Here is a 22,850-nt window from a genome sequence, read left to right on the forward strand (position 1 = left end):
TAAAATTTTCAGGCCACCCATGACCACTTTTGGTGACATTATTGTGACCCTAGAGGATGCGAGGAGTTGATGACTTAGCCAACTAGGTATCCTTTTTTTTTTTTTTTTTGGTTTTTCGAGACAGGGTTTCTCTGTGGCTTCGGAGCCTGTCCTGGAACTAGCTCTGTAGACCAGGCTGGTCTCGAACTTACAGAGATCCGCCTGCCTCTGCCTCGGAGTGCTGGGATTAAAGGCGTGCGCCACCACCACCCGGCCCAACTAGGTATTCTGAAAGAATCAGGTTGCAAAGCAATGCAATACAAATGAAAGTACTGTACAGACAGCTTCACTTCTGAATGTAGAGGAGGAAATTTTATTAGGTAAAAGCAATGGATTTCAAAACGTAACAAAAATACTGTACGTAATCCAAAAATTCCACTTAAAATAATGTACAGAAATTACTCACATTATAATATGCACTTATGCCACTTACAGTTATTATATTTCGTTACACTTGCATTTAGTACAGTCAAAGTCAAGCCATTTTCTTTGGTAAATCTAGTGCAATAAACAGTCAAAAATTGTTTGAATCTTTTCTATCTTGATTAGGTTCCTTTAGTTACTGGTATTTTTTTCCCTCTATTTTCTATGTATTTTAAGATGCCTGTGGTCTGTATGCTTATGCACCCCAGAGAGATAAACCCTGGTGGTGTTTCATCTCTAACACTGGTCTAGACTTTTTGTCTTGCAACAGTCATATATTTGGAATATTTTTGTCTGTTTGTTTGAGACAGGGTCGCCCAGGCTGGCTTTGAATTCACTCTAGCCAAGGCTGGTACTGAACTTTTCTTGATCCTCCTACTTCCCCACCCAAGCTCTAGGATTGCAGGCATACATCACCATGACTGCTCCAAATCTGAACTCTGGCCAAGTTCTCCTCTTTGCTCTTTTCTCCTCTATCCCCATTATCCTTTAGGGTGGACTCTTTCTAATTTTTCAGCCAGTTTCCAGAATGAGATTTAAGTTATTACTACCTCTAAGTTACATTTTTTTAAATAAATTTTTTTTTAGATGAGGTCTCATTATATAGCCCTGGCTAGCTATATAATGGAGATCATTACGTACACTAGGATGGCCATGAACTTACAGAGATCTGCCTGCCTCTGCCTCCTAAGTGCTGGGATTAAAGTGCAACGCCCACAGCTTTCATTCCTAAGGACAGATTCTTTTGTGTAACTTTATTAACATACTTGAAGAATTTTGCATAAAAACAAAGTAAGCATCAGAACATTTTAAATCACACGTACACACACAAAGAAGCAATAAGGAATTAGTCACATAGTTGGTAAAAAGAAGTATATTCACAATAAGGAAAGAATATGGCCATAAGATTCGTGTGGTTAAGGAGTGTATGTGTAGCAAAGCGTTTGTAGACATAGCTGGACTCAACCTCTCACTAAATCTCACCTGAGGAAAGGCTTTTCATGACGTATTATCATTTCATTTAGTACTTAGTTTTCTTTTGAAATTTGAGGCTGAGCAAACACTATACATAAGTTCTGAGATTAACAAAAATTTATTCTACGTTATGGGACCGTACTGCTAAGTTCTGAAGAAGAAAACAGTGTATGGTTTGTGGAAATCTCCCACTACGGAATAGCGCTCCTCTGTTCAGGAGACTTTTAGAAGGAAGCCTGACTGATATTCATAAGCAGGCGTGTGACTGGCACACAGCGAGGAAGGAAGACTAGTATTACATTTCCATAATGCCGCATCATCTTGTTAAAGAACTGGCCCTGGATTTTCTTTTCTGTACCCATTTCTTTTTACTTACACTCTACAGATATTTTTAATATCCTTTTAAATTGCTTAACTACATTTCATAATATATAAGCTATAATTCTGATCGTTATGAGTTTAGAATATGTTTATGGGAATATGTAATTATTTCCCTGTATAGTGCATTTACAGAGGCCTAGCAAGCCCTTTATTCTAGAAGGGAACCGTGGCTTCAGTCATGACTTTTACAGTCACGTTTCTTTAGCAGATTTCCCGTAAGTACTAGGAGAGTCACTGCGAATCAGCTTTGTTACGACGTGATCCCAAAGTGATCTTTACTGAGTTTCCTTGGATCTTTGTAACTGGAACTTGGGGGCTGATGGCGTTTGTCAGGAAGACAGAAAAGATGGCGCCACGTCAGCTCTGCTTTCCTGGGTCTGCACTTAAAGCTTATCTGCTGAAGAATGATTCTTCCCCATGTCCTCTCCACAGTCACATCTGCCACTTCTCCAGAGGCTTAGAAGGCCCTACGTCACCACTGCCACACAGAAAAAGACAAAACTCAAGAAAAAAAACATCACAAGGCAACCGCTCTACAAGACAACATCATGCTAAGGTCAGAATATTTTCTCTTTGGCCCTGGCACGCTGCGGAGGGAACAGAGTAGGAACAAGAGAATAGCCCTTAGAGCTTGAACTTACTTAAAAACTATTATCACTAGTGCAGTCTTCAAATGCAGGGCACCTTTTAGCTTTGTTTCTGTATGGTCTATGTAAGCATGGCTGTGTGTGTGTGCGCGCGCGCGCATGTGTGTGTGTGTGTGTGTGTGTGTGTGTGTGTGTGTGTGTAACGACGAAATGAGTGTCAGATGAGGGGAGCAGGGCAAGAGGGGCTGCCCTTCAAATGAGATAGTATTGCAGTGTTTTTCTAATGACGAAATCTGACTGAAATGATGTGATGTGATGAATTCGACAGTTCGTGGTTTTAGTCCTCGCCATCACTCCAGCACGACTTTCCACAAATATTAGGTGTAGATTTTGCAAATGAAAACCAAGTACAAACATGGCCAGGAATAGTCCTGGGTTTGTAACTCTCCTAACCTGCCCCCCGATGTTGGGCAAGGTTATATTTTTCTAAGAATGCTTTGCCCTAATACTAGTATCTTTTTTTTTTTTTAATTAGCCCCTTAAGATATTTTTCTCACATTAGGGAACATATCTGAAGCATCTGAAGGAAAAGGTGATCTTCATAATCTGGGTGCTTAGATCTGTTCTATCAGAAACAGCAATGTAGCTGTGTGTTGATCCGTGCTTGTGAGATGAAACTGGGAGTGGAGGCAGGGGGATCACCCTGTTCAAGAATAGGCTAGGATCCCTGAGGCCCCATCTTCAGAGCAGAACAAAGCCCTAGCTCTGCCTATTCACTCGACAGAGCGAATACACGGGTATAATATTGGTTTAAGCGGAATAACAGCAATGTTAAGTACAGCTTAAAGGTTGTATGTTTAACTCCAGTCCTTTCTGAAATAGGTCATTACAGACTACTATGCAATTTTCTTTTTTGTTTGTTTAGTTTTTTGAGACAGGGTTTATTTGTGCAGCCCTGGTTGTCCTGGAACTTGTTCAGTAGACCAGGCTGTCCTTGAACTCAGGGGTCTGCCTGTCTCTGCCTCCCAAGTGCTGGGATTAAAGGTACATGCTACCATAACCAGCTTTTTTCAATGGAAATTTTCTTGCATGAAATTATTAATATTCTTGGCTCTGCAATGTCTTTTGTCAGCTTCCTCAGGTACTAGCCTTTCCTGTGATTTTTGTACTTAGCTCAGTGATTAGCACATTGACACATTAGAATTAAACCAAGTATCGAATTGTAATTTTCATCATCCTTCAGTGTTAATGACCTTCTGCCCTCCATTGATCTGTGGACTTTGATACAAAGAAAATGTCTCACTACTAATCTGCCTCAATGATTTGGTTCTCTTGCCATAAGGAAGCTCAAGATTTAAACTCAATGCTAACTTCAATTATGTATGTCTGTACGGGCATATGTTAGTAATCAATTGGTTCAAAGTTAGCATGGGTTTACAAGTTGTTTCTGTCATCTGGTTAGTTTCTATTTACCAATTGTCACTGACAGACATAAATATTAAAATCCTTCTCTTTTGGCCTTTTCCTAAAAAGCTAAATTACATCTGTTTTTGAGACTATATCCATCATGTGTCCTAGAGACTGACAGGGAGCAGTGCGGAGCGGGCCATTTGAATGACCAGTCATGGAACATTCTCCATCTCATTGACGTATGGCAGCTAAATTATTAAAGTGGCAGCTTTAGCATAGACTGTTGTATAGACATTGAATAACAGCTGTGAAGGTCAGGATCGTACTGCTCTCCTGAAAGCATTGTCTTGTCTTGAGTGCTGCTGGACTGGGGTGGTTGTGAAGCTGCGACCTCCTGGGGTCATCGTTCATTTCTCTTGTAAGACCACATTTGAGGAGCTTCCCAGACATCTACAGATACTCTCATAAACGGAGTTACACATCTTTAGAATAACCGCCTTTTGTTTTAAAGCAGTCCTTTGATAAAGCAACCACACTATCCCAGTGGGGGAGGGAAATAGTGAGTTTCTTACCCACATCTATTAGAGCAAAAAAGAAACTGGTTATTGTTATGTTTTTTTTTCTTGGGAAGATTTGTTCAAGGAGTCTGACTTCAACTCACCAGTTCCATGACCAATACAAGGAAACAGGCTGGTGGAAACTAAGACACACAGAGCAGGCACAGGGGGAGGAAGGGAAGCCTACCAGAGCCCTGCAATGTGAATTCAAGCTAACTTTCTCCTGATTATTGGGCCCTCAGATAACTAACTATTCCACGAAATGTTTTGAATTTAAATGAAGCAAACCAAAACATTCCTCAGCATTTCATGTCTACAACATTCCAATGACACATTCATTTGCTTTCTGCTTTCGTTGTCACCTCACCTCAGATTGTTCCTAAGTACCCACTAACCAGCCACCTTACCAGGCATCACAGATGAGATGACCAAGGAGCACAGCCTCACACGATCTTTATCGTGTGTGCTATGCTGAAAAGGCACTTCTTTGTAGACGGAACATGAGTCTTCACGATTAAGAACAAGAGCGTAGCCTACGCCAAAGATTAAGTTCAAATTCCAGGTCAAATATAGTTTGTGTGGCTTAGGAAAGATAGTTTTCGGATATTAGCCCCCTCCCCCCATCTGGAAAATTAGTATACTTACCACAAAGGGAATGAGAATCAATTAAAATTATGTGTGCAAAACATCTGAATATAGCATGCTGAAGAAATGGATGCTCCCATTATCGGGAGCCTGACTTTGGGCAATGTTCAGCTTCAAATTCCTCCTATGAAGGATGGCATCACTTGTGCTAGTTTCTTAGTGCCCATGCCTATCAGACCTAGTTCCCTGAGCTGAGCTACTGGGCACTGAGGACAGGACTCTATGAAAATATGCTCCCCTGCAATCCTAGTTAGTGGTAGAAAACTGGCATTTTGTCATTGGGAAGGATTTATACAGAAAAAAAGAGGACGGTGAACAAAGCTGAGGAAATGATCGAAACACATCAATGGGGTGGGGCAGCTCTTTTCTTTCTTTTAAACAACCTGTGACATGGTATCTCGTAGTCCAGACTGGCCTCGAACTCTTGGTGCTCCTGGTTCAACCTCCCAAATGCTGATTTTCAAGTATGTGCTATCATATCCAGTTCTTAATGATAAAGTCAGTTCAGATTAGGAATGTCAAATTTTAAACTTTTCAGCTGCATATACATATTTGGGTCTTTTTCTTTTAGCATTGGTGTTATCTCTTTTTGTTTTACTCTTCAATATTACAGCTATTACACTGGCTTTTAAGAAGATTTTTTTTAGAGATCTAATAAATACATAATTTCATTAGTGATATAAGGGGATATCGCTTAACCAGTAAGAAGTTACCACCAACCACCTCCACCTGGCTCTTAGGGGCACATCCTGTCCATGCTTATAACCACGATCCCATGGGGTATTTCAGCTACAGTTGGATTAGCCTAATCAAGATCTGAATCCTACACCTCCTCCTCCTCCAAACTCCATATATCGGTTTTCACTCAATTTTACATCGCGTTCATATTTTTGCTTCAAGTTGAAACATGGACTTTTAATCCCACTGTCGTGCTGTCCGCAATAGTATCTTTCATTTTTCTGAGACAGGGTCTTACTAACACCAGTGCAGCTCTGAACTCAAGTGGTAGCCTTGAAACTAGCCTAGCCTCTTGCATGCTGGGATTTCAGGCACTCAGTTTAATTATCCCCCCCCCCCTTTTTTTCTTTTTGCTGGGAAGAGCAGCCAGTACTCTGAACCTCTGAGTCATCTCTCCAGCCCAAGCTCAGTAGCTTTCACCTGAACCCTGTCTTGTTAAAGAAAACAAACTGTACACTCTACTTGGAGAAACCTGTGATAACCTGTAGCTTAATTCCCCAAAAACACGCATACTATACAGTATGAAATAGAAAACATCATCAAACATGGCTTTTCCAACTGTCACAACTGGGTAAAGTTAGGATACATTTGCTTCCTAATTTATTAGTTGTTAGCATACATTAAACACTAACTGAAACCCCTGTCCCTCATAAGAGGGGTCCCCTCCTCAAAAAGAGATATTTAAAAAGTGGGAGAGCCCTTGCAACAGGAATTCTGACAGGGAAAAGTGACCCCCCAAATGAAGCCGCCCCCCCCCCCAACTGTATAACTTGACTTTGTCTTCCCTTCCTTTACACTGGCTCTTTAATGTCTGGCTTTGTGAGAACACTTGTCAGGTGTTTCCCAGTAATCCAGGTACGCATCTTATATTTTCTTGTCAGTTTTAAGTACTTGTTAAACTATTAGATCTAAGAGATTTTAAAATGACTGCCCTTTCAGCTTTTCCCATTAACTAATTCCCACGATCTCCTTATGTTTTTGTGTCTCTCTTAAGATCAGGTTTCAACCGGCTTGGCTTGCGTACCCTCCTGTCCTAATACTTCACCACACGCCATCGATTTGTGCGCACTCCGTGCTCGAGTACTTTCAGCTAACCCTGTCCTAGCCAACACGTCTCTCAGTTCTCTTGGCAACTTGTGCTTTTATGCAAATAGCATGTAAAAATATGATTTGCGTGCCTTAAAAATATTGAGAGCAAGAAGAGCAATGCTTTTAGACTACTACCCACAAATCAGAGCCATACCTTTCATCTAAGAAGGGTGTTTCAAGTGACTCGCGTTAAAAGGCACTCTAGTCTCTAGACGTGTTTATTGGTGGGTTGTTTCGCCAGTGTTTTAGCTCACATGTAACTGATGGTTATAGACCCTGTCTGCAATCGACAGTATGACTGCGTCACCTGACAGTAGACTGCTTCCAGTTATATGCTGTGATTAGTTAAGAGTCCTCAATCTTGTATCTTTTACAGAAGATGATATATAAAGCATAGCGATAAACTGCAATTTGCCACAACACACTTCCTCCAAATCTTAGTGTAAAACACGACACACCTTTGTGCACTCTACTTTTATAGAACAACCAGATTTATAGTTGATTTCTTTATTTTATTAGATTTATCAATATACATGGCAGCTTTTTCAATCTCAGTTCCAAAGTAATTTTAAAAATGAAAAATAATTTTTCCTTAAATGTCATATTCCTAAAGAGCTATTAAAGTCTTATTTAAAAACAAAATAATTGATAAACTAACACATTTTAGAAATCAGAATATTTTTAAATTAAAATATTTTAATGAATACAAGATGTCTTTTTAATTAACTATCATAGTTAAATTCAGTATCACAAAATGAAATGGCTTATCCCCACTAATTTCTCAAGTGAGGAAAAGTCATTGGGATTTACACTTAATATAAGTTTTAAATGTGATTATTAAATGATAATATTTTATCAATTATAGGAAATGTTTATTTATAGGAATTTCCTTAGGTCCATCAATCTTAGGCCAGGATTGAGCCCATGTCCACCTTAAAGGTTAGATTCAGTGCACCTCACTTGCCTAAGCTTGTCAATTTAAGAATATGGATTTCATTGATAAGGGAGAATGAACAGTAGACACCCCACTATACAACTGACAAAAAGACAAAAAGGCAAAAATAAAAAACCCCAAAAAGCAAAGCCAAAAAAGAAGCTAAAAATGAATAGGATAGTTTTTAAATAATTTTTTTAAAAATTTAAGTAGGAATGGTCAATGATCTAGGGTTTAAAATTTCATAGGATAACCTTAAAATCAAAGTACATAGAAATAGTGAAATCATTACCTTATTGGTTAAAAAAAAAATACTAGTTTAATAGTCATTGAAGGGATAATAGCCACTTACAGTCTACATTGAAAAGTAACTTTAATGGTAGTTAAGAAAACTACGAACAAAGAATGCTCTTAGAAACATCAAAAATGATAACATTTAATGCCTAAAATATACTTAAGGTCCTAAACAAAAATGTTAAAGTAAAAGGGCCATGAAAAGTTTTCCCAACACTTCTTGTAAAATCAGTGTCTAAATAGCTCATCTCCTTTTCGCTTTGGTGTCCTGCCTATCAGCTAAACATTCATACAGTAGGAAGCCCCTCAGGTTCTTTTCAAATGCTTGGCATTATAATGTGATCTCATATCCTTCCTCAAATTAAACTTTGCTCCACAAATTCCACACGTATAGAGATGAACATCCATATGCTGCTCCAGTTGCTCATTATTTGGGAATATCTGAAAGCAGACCTGGCATATAGTCTCGCCAGCAGATAAGTGGGAAATCATATGCCGTACATGGTCATGTTTTCGGAAGTTTCCTTGATCACAAATGGAACAGACATACCTGGCCATGCCTTTGTGCATGTCATTGTGCAGACGCAACTGCCGCTCTCTTAAAAACTGCTTTCCACATGTCTGACACACAAACTGCTTTTCCTTAGTATGAACAGTATAGTGTTCTCTCAAATGACAGCGCTGATAAAATCCTTTTCCACACAGATTACAAAAATGTTTTCGTCTGTGATCTCTTTCATTTTCTTCCATGGCACTCTTAAACATATCCTGGTCTAGGCAGCTAGACATATGCTCGACCACTAAGTTTTCAGTTTCGAAACGCTGGCCACAATTGGGACACCGAAAAGGACAAGCAGAGTGTTTAAATAGCTGCTTTTTCTGGATACTGTTTATTTGGTAATGATTGTCCCTGAAATCGTCTAGCATTTCAAACATGTCTCTTATCTCAGACTGCTCATCAGGATTCTCGTCCATGTCCATCTTCTCGTCGGCATTTCCCAGCCCGTTCATTGTCAGATCCTGAGGTTCTCCACATCTCTGAGCATGTTCCTGAAGCTGTCTGCCCTTGACAAGTATTTGTCCACATTTACCACATGCGCAGATGTTTTCGATGTGTTTGGCTAAGTAATGAGATGACAGGTCCTCCTCAGTTATTGGGAGCCCACACAACTCACAAGAGGCATTGTCAGCATCCTCTTGCCCTGGACTGCTATTGGTGGGGGGTCTCATACCTTCTAAACCACTTCTTTCATCCACACTTACGGACATCCGAGGCTTTAGGGTTTTCCTTCCACTCTTTTTAATGCCGACATCTTCCTCAACATAGTATCGATAAAACGGCTCTTCGGGTTCATCTTCTAACTCATCATTGTCCGTGGATTCATTGCAGTCTTTGTCAGCAACTTTAATGATGTTGAAGTCTTTCATCTCATCTGTAGGGATATCTTCCGGCTCCATCTTGATAATAATTCTTTTCGTCTCGGTGGCTCTACTTTTGTCTTCACCAGCCGCCATTCCAGACTCCACTGTGCCTTTTCTGCCTGCAGTGGTCGAAGCTGAATCATCGGGCGCCTGGCTGGCGTCTTCTCTGTATTTGTCTGTCTGTGCGGAAAATGTTTTGGAAGACTCCTTTTCACCAAGTTCCGCTTTGATGTTACTATCTTTGCCATCTCTAATATCTACTATTCGGTGGTAAGCTCTCGCCGTGCTTTGGTATGAATGTCTGTTAGTGCAGGTCAGCACATGCTCGTCTAGTAACTTCTCACAGCTGAAGCCAAACCCACAACTATCACAGGTAAAACTCCGCCCAAAGCGTCGTGATACACGTTCTTTTGGAGTAGATAACTTGGACACAGAGCTTTTTTTACACACATCAAATATTGGCTCAGGAAAACTGGCTAACTGTAAAGATTCTTCGTCGGGCTCTCTGTTATGTGGTGTATTCACCGTTGAGCTGGGCTCTGCACACCACCTGCTGGCTTCGGTGCCATTCCTCGCCACCGTGTCTTCATACATCCTCACCCCAAAGATCATCTTGCTGTTCTGTTTGCTTGAAGCGGAAGATGAACACTTTGAACTAGAACAGTCTGCGTCCTGTATGTCTTCTAAGCAGTCAGGAACGTTGTACAGCTGTAGGTAGTTCATTGCCACCTTGAACTGCTCGAAACTGGAAGGAGCAGTCATAATCTTTCCTAAATACATGAACTGCAAAATGAGATCAAAACACTCAGCGCTTATTTTCATGTTGCTGAGATTCAGCTGTGCAGTACTGTGCTGATGGTTCATGAAGAACATTCTAAAATAGGAGCTGCAGGCAGCCAAGACCGCTTTGTGTGCCTGGAAGTAAATGTCGTCGATAGCAATGCAGCAGTCACAGAGGAAACCCCACTCTCTCTGGTTGTTGAGCTGCTGAAGGACATAGCTGCTGTGGCTGGCCTTCGCCATCTTCTAGTAATCAGACCTACGTAAAACAAAAACGACAGCCAGACATCAGGCAGGTGCTTTCAATCAAGGCATGGTTTTCTATGCTAATGAAGCAAAAGCCAGTAATAAGCCTAAATTATTTTTTAAATTTGAAGACAAAAAAAAAATTAGCTAATTATTCAATTTTCTCATATTGAACAAAAGGCACCAAGAGCAAAAAGCTTAACATTTTTAAAGTTAAAAATGAGGCAGAGGCAAGCAGATCTCTACAAATTCCAGACCAGTCTGGTCTACACAGTAAGTTCCATGCCAGCCAAGGCCACATAGTGAGACCTTGTATCCAAACAAACAAGGAAGGAGGCATGAGGACCCCTGAAACTCCATCTTCAAAAAGCTAGGCACTGCTGCATCTCTGCACCCAATAGACTTGCTGGTGGGCCAGCCAGCCAGCCTACTTATGAAATTCCAAGTCAACGAGAGACCCGGTCTCAAAAATAAGGTAGACAGCACCCGAGGAACAATGCCTGAGGTTGACCTCTGGCCTCCATATGCACGCGCGCGTGCACGCACGCACACACACACACACACACACACACACACACACACACACACACGCGTGCGCACGCATCCCTATATACAAATGAACATATACACACAAAAAACTGTCTTCATGCTAGGGGAAAAACACATACTAAATTTGAAAGGGAACAGACATCTTAAACAACAGAACACACGAACAACAAAAGTAAAAGTAAATAAACAACTTAAACTAAAAGTTAATAATTTGAGTGTAGAGCATTAAAAGCCTCTTCAATGATTTGATATTAAGGAACTGTTGCTTATCTTTAAAGTGTGCTAAAAGCAAGTATTCTTTTCTCAAATTTACTTTGGGGTTTTAAAAGTTATTTTATATGTACCACATACTTGCCGGAGCCTGTGGAGGTCAAGGAGGGCATTTGATTCCTTGGAACTGGAGTTAAAGGTAGATTAAAGTACCTATGAATAAATGCTGGGAACCCAAGCAGGGTCATCTGCAAGAGCACTAAGTGTTTAACTGCTGGGCCATCTGTCTTGCTCTCTACCTAAGGTTTTGGGGACAAGAGTTCTACCATATAATTAAGAGAACCTCAGACTCAGACGCCTACTTCAGTCTCCTGAATACAGGATCACACATGTGAACCCTTATCAAAGCAGGGCTTTAAGTGTTTCATTTTTTTATTTGCTTGAGATTTTCCACAGAAAAAAATTTATTAGGGCTGGAGAATGGCTTAGTGGTTAAAAGCATCCCTCCAGAGGATCCATGTTCGATTCCCAGTTCCTACATGGCAACTTCACAACCATTTGTATCTCCAGTTCCAGGGGATCCAATGCTCTTTTCAGGTCTCCATGGGCACTGTACATATTTGGTGCACAAACATACACACAAGCAAAAGATGAATACACATAAACTAAATCTTTTAAAAATAAATCAAAAATTCTATTAAAAAAATCTGCTGGGTTTGGTGGCCTAAGTCTTTAATCCTAGCACTTGGGAGGCAGAGGCAAGTAGATCTCTGTGAGTTCCAGGCCAGCCAGGACATACAGTTAGACCCTGTCTCAAAAAACAGGAAATAAAAAAGCTGGATGGTGGTGGTGCATATCTTTAGTCCCAGCACTCGGGAGGCTGAGACAGGAGGATCTATCTCTTTGAGTTTGAGGCCAGCCTGGTCTACAGAGCTAGTTCCAGGATAGGTTTCAAAGATACAGAGAAACCTGCCTTGAAAAAAATAAAAAGTATATTGATGAATGAAGGCAGCAAATGAAGGGGCAGAAACAGAACTGCTAACACTAGAATTATATAAAACAAATCTACACAATAACACAACTGAATGCAAAGGGTTAAAAAGTATAGAAAAACACTGACCCAAGCCCATTTTAAGTAGGGTGAGATTTTGAGGTCACTGGTCTTCCCACTGTATGATTCACAGTAACTTTTAATGAAAAATAAAGAGAAAGGGCTGGAGAGATGGCACAGAGGGTAAGAGCACTGGCTGCTCTTTTTCAGAGCACCTGAGTTCAATTCCCAGCAACCACGTGGTGGCTCACAACCGTCTGTAATGAGATCTGGTGCCCTTTTCTGGCCTGCAGGCAGAACATTATATGCCTAACGAATAAATATATATTTAAAAAAAAGAAAAAGAGAAAGAAGCAAAGAGGACCAATAGCTCTAGAAAAGACCTTCTAGTATTAGCAGTTGTTGAAAACTGCAAACACCTGAGAGGAACCTAGTGATGCCCACACACGGAGGAGACGAAACTGAGCGAGGAGGCAGGGCAGACGGCGCTGGATCCCAGTCCTGCTCTCCCATTTGCAGCCTGTTTACCACCATTCGCCCAGTATTAAGGTGGGAATAACAACTACAAACACAGGGACTCACACGGTTAATGTGAAAAACGTGGGGTTTGCCTTGTAATCATTAACGGAAACAATACTGGCTACGGTTCTACGGTTGTGCTGGCGGTGTTTATTTGAACACCAGGAGGTAAATCTAACTAGATAACATTTCCTTCCAAGTAAGAGCCAAATGACAGAGTCAAAAAATTCTAAGACCCGTTCTTATCCAAAATGAAAAACAATGATTTGGCCACTAACTAAAGTCAACTACATATGTACTTCAATTAGTTAAAACTCATATTTTGCATTAACGAAAACCAGCACTACACCCATTGGTACAGCCTCTAAAGCAATTTGAGGCACGCTTTTTCATTCAATAAATCAGTCATTGTATACAGTGACTGAGATCAGCAAGGGCACCGGTATCCCAAAGACCAAGGTCACTTGAAGGTGTTCTCTTCCCAAGATAAGTGACTTCTCTCAGCGCGCAGTCAGGAAGTGTCTGCTCTGCAGAAGGCAGCACGGGCGCTACCGGATGCTACCGGACATAAACCCCACTGCCTCTGTGTGTTGCATCCTCAAGTCTTCCCATCCTACTGTGAGATGCTGAACAAGGGCTAAGGGAGTTTTCAGTGCTACCCCTACAATTTCCAGGCAGACCTACAATTATAGTTCCAGCAATGTTATTATTTATTATACAACTTTATTATCTACTTGTAAAACTGATTTTACCCAGAGAGTGGGGGCTGGGAGGATCTAAATTCTTGGAAGACTTTTAGCTGATCTCTTTCAAGTTTTGCATTACACTCACATAAAGCAGCTGGGTGTGGTGGCACATTCCTTCAAGCCAAGCACTTGGGAGGCAGAGAAAGGAGCCCTGAATTTCAGGTCAGCCTCATCTATAGTTCCAGGATAGCCAGGGCTACACAGAGAAACTGCTGTCTCTAATCCCTACTCCCTGCCAAAAAATGGTATAAAGCATTTACTTTTATTAAACAATTAACAATTTCACTCAAATTCCAAAGGTTTGCTTTCAATTTTTTAATTTATACTTTAAAAAAAAAATGTTGGGATGGGGCGGGGAGGGGGTAGAGAAGACTCAATGGATGAGTACTTGTTGCTTACAGAGGACCTGGGTTCAATTCCTAGCATTCACACAGTGGCTCACAACTTGCCTGTCTATAACTCTAGTCCCAGGGGATCTGAGGCCTTTTTCAGACCTCAGCAGGCACTAGGCACACAACCTCTATGAGGGAAAACACTCGTACACAAAATAATAAAATAAACAGATAGAAAAGAAATGTTCATGGGTGTGGCTTTAATTCCAGCACTGGGAGATCTGTGAATTCCAGACCAGTCATGGCCTGAGTGAGACATGGTCTCAAAGCAAACCAAAATGTCACCAAAATTTAGTGAGCTTTACATTATGTAGCTTGTCAAGACGTTTATTTACATAAACAGAGTCCTTACATTTCACCTGCTCCGGTTCTCGTTTGTTACCAGCTAGCTATCACTCAACAGAAGTAAAACCCTCAACTTGCATTCCAAGGTCTGACACCCAGGAAAGTACTCCAGCAATGAGGAGGCAGGGATCCAATACATCCTACAACACAACAAAAAACTACTTTGAAAGCGTTTACCAGCTTATTTTAAAAGTCAAAAGCGGTCACGAAACACATCAACTTTAATAAGCAATTCAGTAGATCTAAGCCCAAAAGTCTTATTTCACAAAAAAGCAACATCTCTGACGATTAAACATTAGATCAGGATACAGTTAACTGTGCAAACCAGGTACTGGGACTACTGACAGGGACTCCTATGTACCTCAGATGGTATTAAAACTTCGTTGGTACTATCCAGTGTGGTCTTCTGCAAAGACCATCAACTAAGGACTGGGTGCGGGTCCTTGAATTTAGGTGCTATCGTATAGGTGACAAGCCTCATCTGAATGATGGCTGTAGGCTGTTATGTGGTTTTATCTGTCTTTACTGGTATGGTCCCTATATACTATGTAGCTTTTTTTTTTTAAATTTAAATACAGGCTCTTACTAGCCAAGCCTGGCCTCAAACTTGATTTGTAGTAGTAGAGGAGGATGACTTTGAACTTCTGACCCTCCTCCTTCCACCTCCCAAATTCTACAATAACAGGCCTGCAGCACCAGACCAGGTTTGCTAAGTGCTTGGGCCGGAACCCAGGGCCTCCCGCAGCTAGGTAAGCAAGCAACGAGCTACACCCCTAGCCTTGGAGAAGCCATCGCCAGTACACTTCTCACATAGTAAGATTTCAGCAGTAATTCATTCCATGGCTAAGTTTCTTAAATGGTAAATAATAGTTTTTACCTGATGATGTAAGCATCTGTAAATATGTACGTAAAACAGAGGTGGCACACACCTTCAATCCCAGCAGTTCCACACTGCCAGGGGTACATAGGGACAGAGACAGACAGGCAGACAGATAGACACACACACAGTCCAATTTCTAAAAGGAACAAAAATTTTAAGGTTCTCTGTTTAAAACTTGTGGAAGCCAGGTGGTGGTGAAGCACACCTTTAATCCCAGAACTCGGGAGGCAGGGGCAGCTGGATCTCTGAGAGTTCAAGGCCAGCCTGGTCTACAGAGTAAGGCTCAAAAGGTCTACCAGGACAGGCTCCAAAGCTACACAGATAAACCCTGTCTTGAAAACCCTAGATAAATAAATAAATAAAACTCGTGGGTATAACCAGTTGTAGAGATTACTAAAGATAAAAGGTTTTACTTTGAGGCACATAAGAGAAAATGCCAAAAACACTATTCACTATTTAAACCAGGCATTCTGGCTAGCTATTAAATTCAGTACTTAGTACAGGAAGTTCTGAATTTATAATGGGATAATGTTCCAAAACTTATTTTTAAGTTATTTGGAATCTGAAACACACATTCCCATAGAAACAATGCTATAAATGGTGGCTCAGTCTCATGCTCACACCCAAAAGTCTGTTAGAGCCATCACGTGCCCCATATCAATCTTAACAATGCTTGTGTCATTAGTATTCACTGATCTAAGGAGCAGTACGGTACAGTAATGACCACTATACTGAGCTCTCAGGGACAGGGACAGGCTTAAAGGCCTTAGTGTTCCTGTGCCCAGCAGTCTTCCCACATGGCTGGCACTTAGCACGTTAAGTGAAAGGGGAGGGGATAAAAGTTCGGGAAACAGGCACTGCTAGATATGGGTACCAGTTCTACCCGCTGGGTAGCTACCAGGAAGCCTTTCCGCCCCCTGTATCCTGCTCCTCAACCATCAGAGCAGGACAATCACCCTCAACAAAGGGTTCTTGCAGAAACTAGGAATGACAATGTTAATGTCATCACACTGAACACCATTTACAAAACTTCACGCAAAACCAAGTTCAACTTACTGTTCTGCAGATGAGAAGGCAAACTGAGGCTCTCAGGGGGGTTAAGCCATGTGCTCAGCCACAGTTTCAGTGGCTGTCAGGGTTAAACCTGGGTCTCCAGCCTCCTGGCCTAGGCTCTTCCTGTTCCTAACAGCTCCCCTGATTCCTCCTGCTCATCACTAAGCATTGGTGACATGCAGGAACTGTCTGCACTTACACACCAGACACCCTCACATTTCCACTCTCGCTGGAGACTGTGGCTTATTGGTTGGCTGGTGTTTCTGCTGCCTACTCAAGCCAACAGCTGTCACTTCTAAAAGGTATGCTGATCTGCTGTCCACCATTTTAATCCCACAGGTTGTGAAACTAGACAAAAACTCGGTAAAACAAGCTACATAATTGAATTCTTTGAGGTCCTATGTACTATGATAGTAGGCAACCAAATTGCCTTCTCTGGCTTCTCGGCAGGATAATGGATAATAAATGTTACATCAAGCAACACGAATGAACCATTTCTGTGGTTCAACTGGATCCCAGAAAAGAAATTCGTCCACACTAAAGGCAAAAATAGAGTTTTGAATACTCTTTTTCTCTCCGGTACAAGAGGAAAGGTATTTTATACCTCCATTTTTAACCCCCTTATCCTAGAGGCAGCATAGCCGTTTCCTGAACACCAGAGGGCACTGTAGGTGCCTCTGACCTGAAAGCAGCTACCCCAAAGTTGGTCCCCTTAGCACAGATATCTGTATTGTTAGGGTTTGTGGCATAGGACTCTACTTATTCCCAAGTGTTGTCTGCTGTAATTTTGAGCAACTGACACAGGCCGCTGGCCTATCCTTTATCTTAGAACTGAAGTGTCCAGTAAGTGCTGCTGAGTATCCTGCCAGACAGCTCTTCCCAGTCATCAGTCACTTTCCTTCTTCCAGCAGTCCTAGAAGTCTAACAAAGTGTACTGCTTCCAGTTCTGCAGCTCCTGTGGTTTCTGCTTAGTTCTAACCAAAATAGTGAAAACTCCAATTTTTTTTTTTTGAGACAGGGTCTCACTATGTAGATCAGGCTGGCCTCAGAGATCAGTCTGCTTCTGCCTCCTAAGTGTTGGAATTAAAGGTATGTATCACCACACCGACAAAACTCCAAATTTTTATCTAATTTAGATAAGTGAAATAAAACAATAAAAAGTATCTATTCTAAGCACAATTCCATTTTTAAAACTTAAATCTCTTAAGATTTCCTTAACCCCAAGCCCTTGAGGGAAAGCTTTTACTTCACAGTACATCTCTAGGGAACCCTGGTTGAGCCATGATGAAGCGGGACCTCTTTTCCATGCTCCAAAAGCCCAATATCAGAGTCAAATGATAGCGCATCTAAACTGGAGGCTGTGTCAGGCTGTATGGTCCTTGAGAACAAGGTGTCCCGTCAGTCTTCACTACAACCTCTAGCTTTTAGTAGTTACTTGACGTGTGGCTGTATATTTAACGAGGTTTTCAAGGAATAAATGTCGAAGTGGGCAAGTCTTATTCTGCTTATCAGTTTTCGCTTTGGCTGTCACTGAAACTTTTAAATCCTTGTTGACAACTTACATTCTTTGTCAACTGATTCTCACAACACCATGAGATAGGTTCTAAACTACCCTTACTTTTATGAATGAAGAAACAGGTGTGGCAGTTAACTACTCATCCTGTAAACAAAAGAGGGGGCTGGAACTCTAACTCCTGATTCAAAATGCAGTGTTTCGGTCTCTGTAATCCAGACACTTCCTGGGTATGACTATTAAGTCGGAGGAGCCCCTCTGGGACACTCTAAGCCTCCCACTGTCACACTTTACATTACTGTAAAAGCTCCCGTGGTTCTTGCACTGTCTTATCTGGCAGGCAGGCAGGCAGAATGCACCCCTCCCTATCGCCTTTTCCATCTGCTGACCACCCATCCCACCCCCACTGCTGGCAATTTCAAGTGGGAAGACGCTCTTCAGTTAGCTCTTAAACAGACAACATGAATCTCACACAGAAATTTATTATTTAATATTTTGTGGGGTTTTTTTTTGGGGGGGGGGGTCTCGCTAAGTATCCTTGGCTGGCCTTGAACCTATGGGAAGTCCACTTGCCTCTGCCTTCTGAGTGTTGGGATTAAAGTCATGCACCCTCACTCTGCTATCCTTTAACTTTTATTTTTTTTTCTTTTTTTAATTTTTTTATTTTATTTTTTTTTTTTTTTTGGTTTTTCGAGACAGGGTTTCTCTGTGGTTTTGGAGCCTGTCCTGGAACTAGCTCTTGTAGACCAGGCTGGTCTCGAACTCACAGAGATCCGCCTGCCTCTGCCTCCCAAGTGCTGGGATTAAAGGCGTGCGCCACCACCGCCAGGCTTCCTTTAACTTTTAATACTCATTATATTTTGCAGTGCTGAAGGTTGAACTTAGGGCCTCAAACAGGATAGACAAGCACTCTACCACTAAGTTATACCTCTAGCCTTGAAGCATGATTGAGAACAATTTATATTCACATAATAGTGTCCCAAAAAAGCGTGTCCTCAACACCCTTAATTAAATTTGTGTGCATTAAATTTGCATGTATTGTTTTCGGGCTTTATTAGAAAACCAACTTCACAGCTCATCTTTCTTGAATACACCAGGTTAAGTAACTTTTATACTTAGACACGCACCTTAAATATATGAAATGCCAAATGTGAGTAAAATTTAGGCCAGAGTCCTTGCAGTGCCCCCCCCCCCACAGTTAGTCCTTCCTTCCCATGTCATAACCTACAACAACGCAGTCATTAATGTCCCCTTCCTTCTGATTTCCTTCCCATCATGTTTGTCTGCAGCTTTGGATGCTGATCAAGAGGAAGCCGCACCATCACAAAAAGACACAGGGATATCTCGGCAGTGGTTTTAGAGTCAAGTATACCCACTTATTCCCAATGGTAAGGTAGGAAGCTCTCTACAAATGAAGGGTTTTAATGAGTTTAGCCTGCATATACCAACCAGATAATAGATTGATCGCAACACTTGCAAAGGATGAGAGGAAGCCCACCAAGGTAAACTAAAACAGCAGCCCTATTAAACATAAAAACTTACACATTACTAAATTATAGAATTTGACATCAGCTCAATGCAATAAACCCTCCCTCCTTTCCTGTTCCCTGTCAATTTTCACCAATCTGAGCTCTGAAAAGAGAACAGGAGCCTATGAACAGGAACGGGCCAGAGCAAGGCACAGGCAGCAGCAATTGCACAGATGCTGCCTTCATATTATTAAAGCAAGGAACGGACTGTTCAGTGATTATCTCTGGGGAGTGGGAGTCACAGCAGCTTCCCTGTTTTGTATTTTGTGTACTTTAGTACAGGTTGAATTTTTTAAAGAACATGCATTTCTACCATTGAAACAGGATTCCACCCAGCACTCAGGAGGCAGAGGCAGGTGAATCTCCCAGCCTGGTCTACAGACCTAAGTTCCCAGGACAGCCAGGGCTACACAAAAAAAAGAGAAACTCCAGCTCAAAAAATAAATTAATTAAAAAAAAAAAAAAGGAAGGAAGGACATTCCTTCCTACTTTAAGGAACAATGGATAGAAATAAGTTAATTATGCTCACAGAAGAACAGTAAAGCATTTCCACTATTTTATTAACCGAGACACTATCACAAGGAAGCATCAAAAATACGACAGAGACCAAAGTGAACCCTGGAGCAGATGTTTCACAGGTCCTCCCAAGACAAAAGACTGCAGTCTAAAAATATTACTTAGCATTTCTATCATAAATGTCCCATCCCCTACCCCTCGCTTTAGGCAAAGATATAGTCTGTCCTGGCTAGAGAGGAACACTACCCTCCCCCCCCACACAAAGGGCAGCAATACTTTTTCCTGAATGTTAAAAATTAAAAAATGGTGTTGCAAGAACACTGGACACTTTGAAAGGGGCCTCATTGTACCAGAAACTGACAAACATGGAGAGTGAGGAAGCAGAAGGCACAAAGCTGCAGCTACCACAAAACACAAGGTCGTGAGCAGGCTTGGCAGCACAAACCTTTAATCCTAGGGCGGTGGAGGCAGAGGTGGGTACACCCTCTCCGAGTTCCAGGCCAGTCAGTGCTACAAGATGAGACCCTGTTTCAGAAAACAAAACAAAACAAATAAAACCCACAAAGTCACAAGCATGTTATCCCAACACCAATGAGAGGCTGGAGCCGGAGGATAGAAAGCTAAGGCCAGTCCTGGGCCAAAAACCAAAGTCTAACTTAAAAAAAAAATCAAAACAAAATAAAAAACAGTCAACATGGTGCTGCATGCCACTAATTCTAACTCTTAAGAGGCAGAGGCAGGCAGATCTCTGAGTCTGAGGCCAGCCTGCTCTACAGAGCACACACAGAAAGAGAAGGAACACAAACACACACACATGGTCAAGAAGCTATGCTTATGCCCTAGTTAAAAATGGGTTCTTTTCTGACAATGATGTACCCACCACAAGCTCTGGATCAAAACAGAGTGCTCCTGATGTTAGAAATTGGAAGAATTTAGTATCATGAAAACAGACTTTGGTTTGTTTGGTTTTTTTCTAGTTATGTGTTTATGTGGGGGAGGGGTATATGCACAGGAGTTCCCTGGAACTGGAGTTACAGGCAGTTGTGAGCTGCCTGATAAGGGGGCTGGGAGCCAAATTCGGCTCCCCGGAAGAAAACCAAGTGCCATTAACCATTGAGCCATCTCTCTAGTCGCAAGTTTTGTTTTGTTTTTTAAAGTCCAGGCCAAGTCCAGGTTAGCCTCCAACACCCAATCCAGCCTCTAAAGTGCTGGGATTATAGGCATGCACAACCACACCCTGTAAAATTTTGGTGTCAATAGTGAAATCCTGTTGTTAAAATGGTTGTAAGATGCTATAACCAACACTGTACCGTGGAATTCCTACTTATTAACCTTTGGAAAGACATTTCACCTCTTCCCCACTTTAGTTCCATCTATTTCTTTAAGAGGAAGAACCCTGCTTAGCTCCTAATGCCACTCAGTATTGCTAAGACTTTAGGAGATAACAGCAAGTGATTCAAAAGGGAAGTTTACGGTTCTGGGCAACCGACCAGCCTCCATTCAGGCTTCAGAATCCTGCACCTCCATCTAGATCACATCCATTGGAGGTGACAAAGTTAGAGAATCTATTTTATACCCCTTTCAAACCAAGGTTGCTTTAATGTTATCATAAGAACTACATCGTTTCCCCAAAACTGCTTCAAGGTGCCTCGAACTTCGGCTCAAGAAGTTAACTCTAAGTTGTCTTATGAACACAAAACCAGGCTTGGTGGCTCATGCCTTTCAATCCAGAATTTAGGATTTCCTAAGGTAGACAGACGACCAAGCGAGCCTGGGCTTACCTTGCCAGACCGTGTCTCAAAAAAAAAAAAAAAATGCTTGGAACGCTTTGTGGATTCCAGTGTCAAAGGGAAAAATGTTGCCGCAGCGATACGTACTGTACGGAGCTACATTCTGACCAGTGGAGAATCTACATGTACCTTCACAGCGACAGTCGACTCGACTCAGGAACACGATCACACAAATACAAATACTCTAGCCCCAGAAAACAAGGACTTTCATTAACCTGCTCCTGACGCGTCCGGAGTTGGAAAATGTCTTGTCAAGCCGTCCGATCACGTGGACGCGAGGCTCAGGTGGAGAGGCAGCCGGGGAGCGGCAGCTGAGCTCAGACCCACGCCGGCGCGCTCCAGCCGCAAGGACTCCCGATCGCCACCCAACTCGCTCACCGCCTCTCCCAGAACTTCTACTTGTAAGCGCCCACCACTGGAGGCGAAAAGCACTTTCTTTTCGGGAGTCGGGGGTGAAAGGAAAAAAAAAAAATCTCGTCCACAGAAAAATCCCCAACCCCCCGAGACCTACCACTTTTGACCCGAACAAAAAGCGTGTGTGCTGACGAGAGGGGGTGGGAAAGAGCGAAGCAGGAATCCGCGCGGCCCAGCCGCCTCCTCCCTCGGAGCGCGCCCAAGTCTGCGGCCTCCGGCTCCGGGACGCTCCCCTCCCACCGACCGCCCGGCCGCAGCTGGAAGTTAGCGAAGCGCGCTCCGGGCCCGTCAATCAAGCGCGGCCTCCCGCCTCCACCTCCCCCTCCCCCACCCCAAAATAAAATAAAAGGAAAAAGAAGTAATTTGGGAAGTCGTCTGGAGAGGGGATTCGTCCCGGACCCGGGGAGGCCGCGCGCACCGGACTGACCGCCGGCACCGAAGCAGGCGGGCCGGCTCAGCAGCCCCCCGCCACCGGATCCTCGCCGCGCGCCCTCCGCGCTCCGGCTTCCCCCGCACCGGTCGCCGCCGCCGCGGGCCACGCACTCCACGCCAGGCCCGTGGCCCGGCTCGGGTCAAAGTTGCGCAAATCGCTCCGACGACTGGCAGATACTCACCGGGCGCGACGGGACGCGCGGCTGCGGAGGTTTTCGGGAGTTTCGAGCGGCGGGGCCGCGGGGTGAGCGGGCGGGCCGGCGAAGGCGAGGGACCGCGGGCTGCAGTTGACGGCGCGCGGCGCTCGGCTGGGCTGCGCCGAGACACTCCGGCTGTGCCAGGGACTGCGCTGCAACAAAGGACTTCCGCTGCCGCACAGCCGCGCCTGCCG

General features: G+C 42.7%; 1 protein-coding gene across 3 annotated transcripts; it reads right to left on the reverse strand.

Moving 5' to 3' along the window:
• Positions 1-348: 348 nt before the first annotated feature.
• On the reverse strand, positions 349-22,772 carry Zbtb1 (zinc finger and BTB domain containing 1). 3 transcript variants are annotated; one of them, XM_041658478.1, is made up of 3 exons: positions 22,642-22,772; positions 8,623-10,533; positions 349-2,296 (listed from the first exon to the last, which is right to left on the reverse strand). In XM_041658478.1, exons 2-3 carry the CDS (start codon positions 10,515-10,517, stop codon positions 2,251-2,253), a joined length of 1,941 nt encoding a protein of 646 aa, XP_041514412.1. In that variant the 5' UTR covers positions 10,518-10,533; positions 22,642-22,772; the 3' UTR covers positions 349-2,250. The 3 variants fall into 3 exon arrangements, with proteins under 3 accessions (XP_041514412.1, XP_041514409.1, XP_041514411.1); XM_041658475.1 differs by lacking the exon at positions 349-2,296 and having other exon boundaries at positions 7,336-10,533; XM_041658477.1 differs by lacking the exons at positions 349-2,296; positions 22,642-22,772 and adding an exon at positions 21,829-21,960 and having other exon boundaries at positions 7,336-10,533.
• Between the last annotated feature and the right edge of the window lie 78 nt (positions 22,773-22,850).

This window comes from Microtus oregoni, unplaced genomic scaffold (assembly GCF_018167655.1).
Source record: "Microtus oregoni isolate MIOR12 unplaced genomic scaffold, Mior012 000009F_ref0000495, whole genome shotgun sequence".
Lineage (NCBI taxonomy): Eukaryota > Metazoa > Chordata > Mammalia > Rodentia > Cricetidae > Microtus > Microtus oregoni.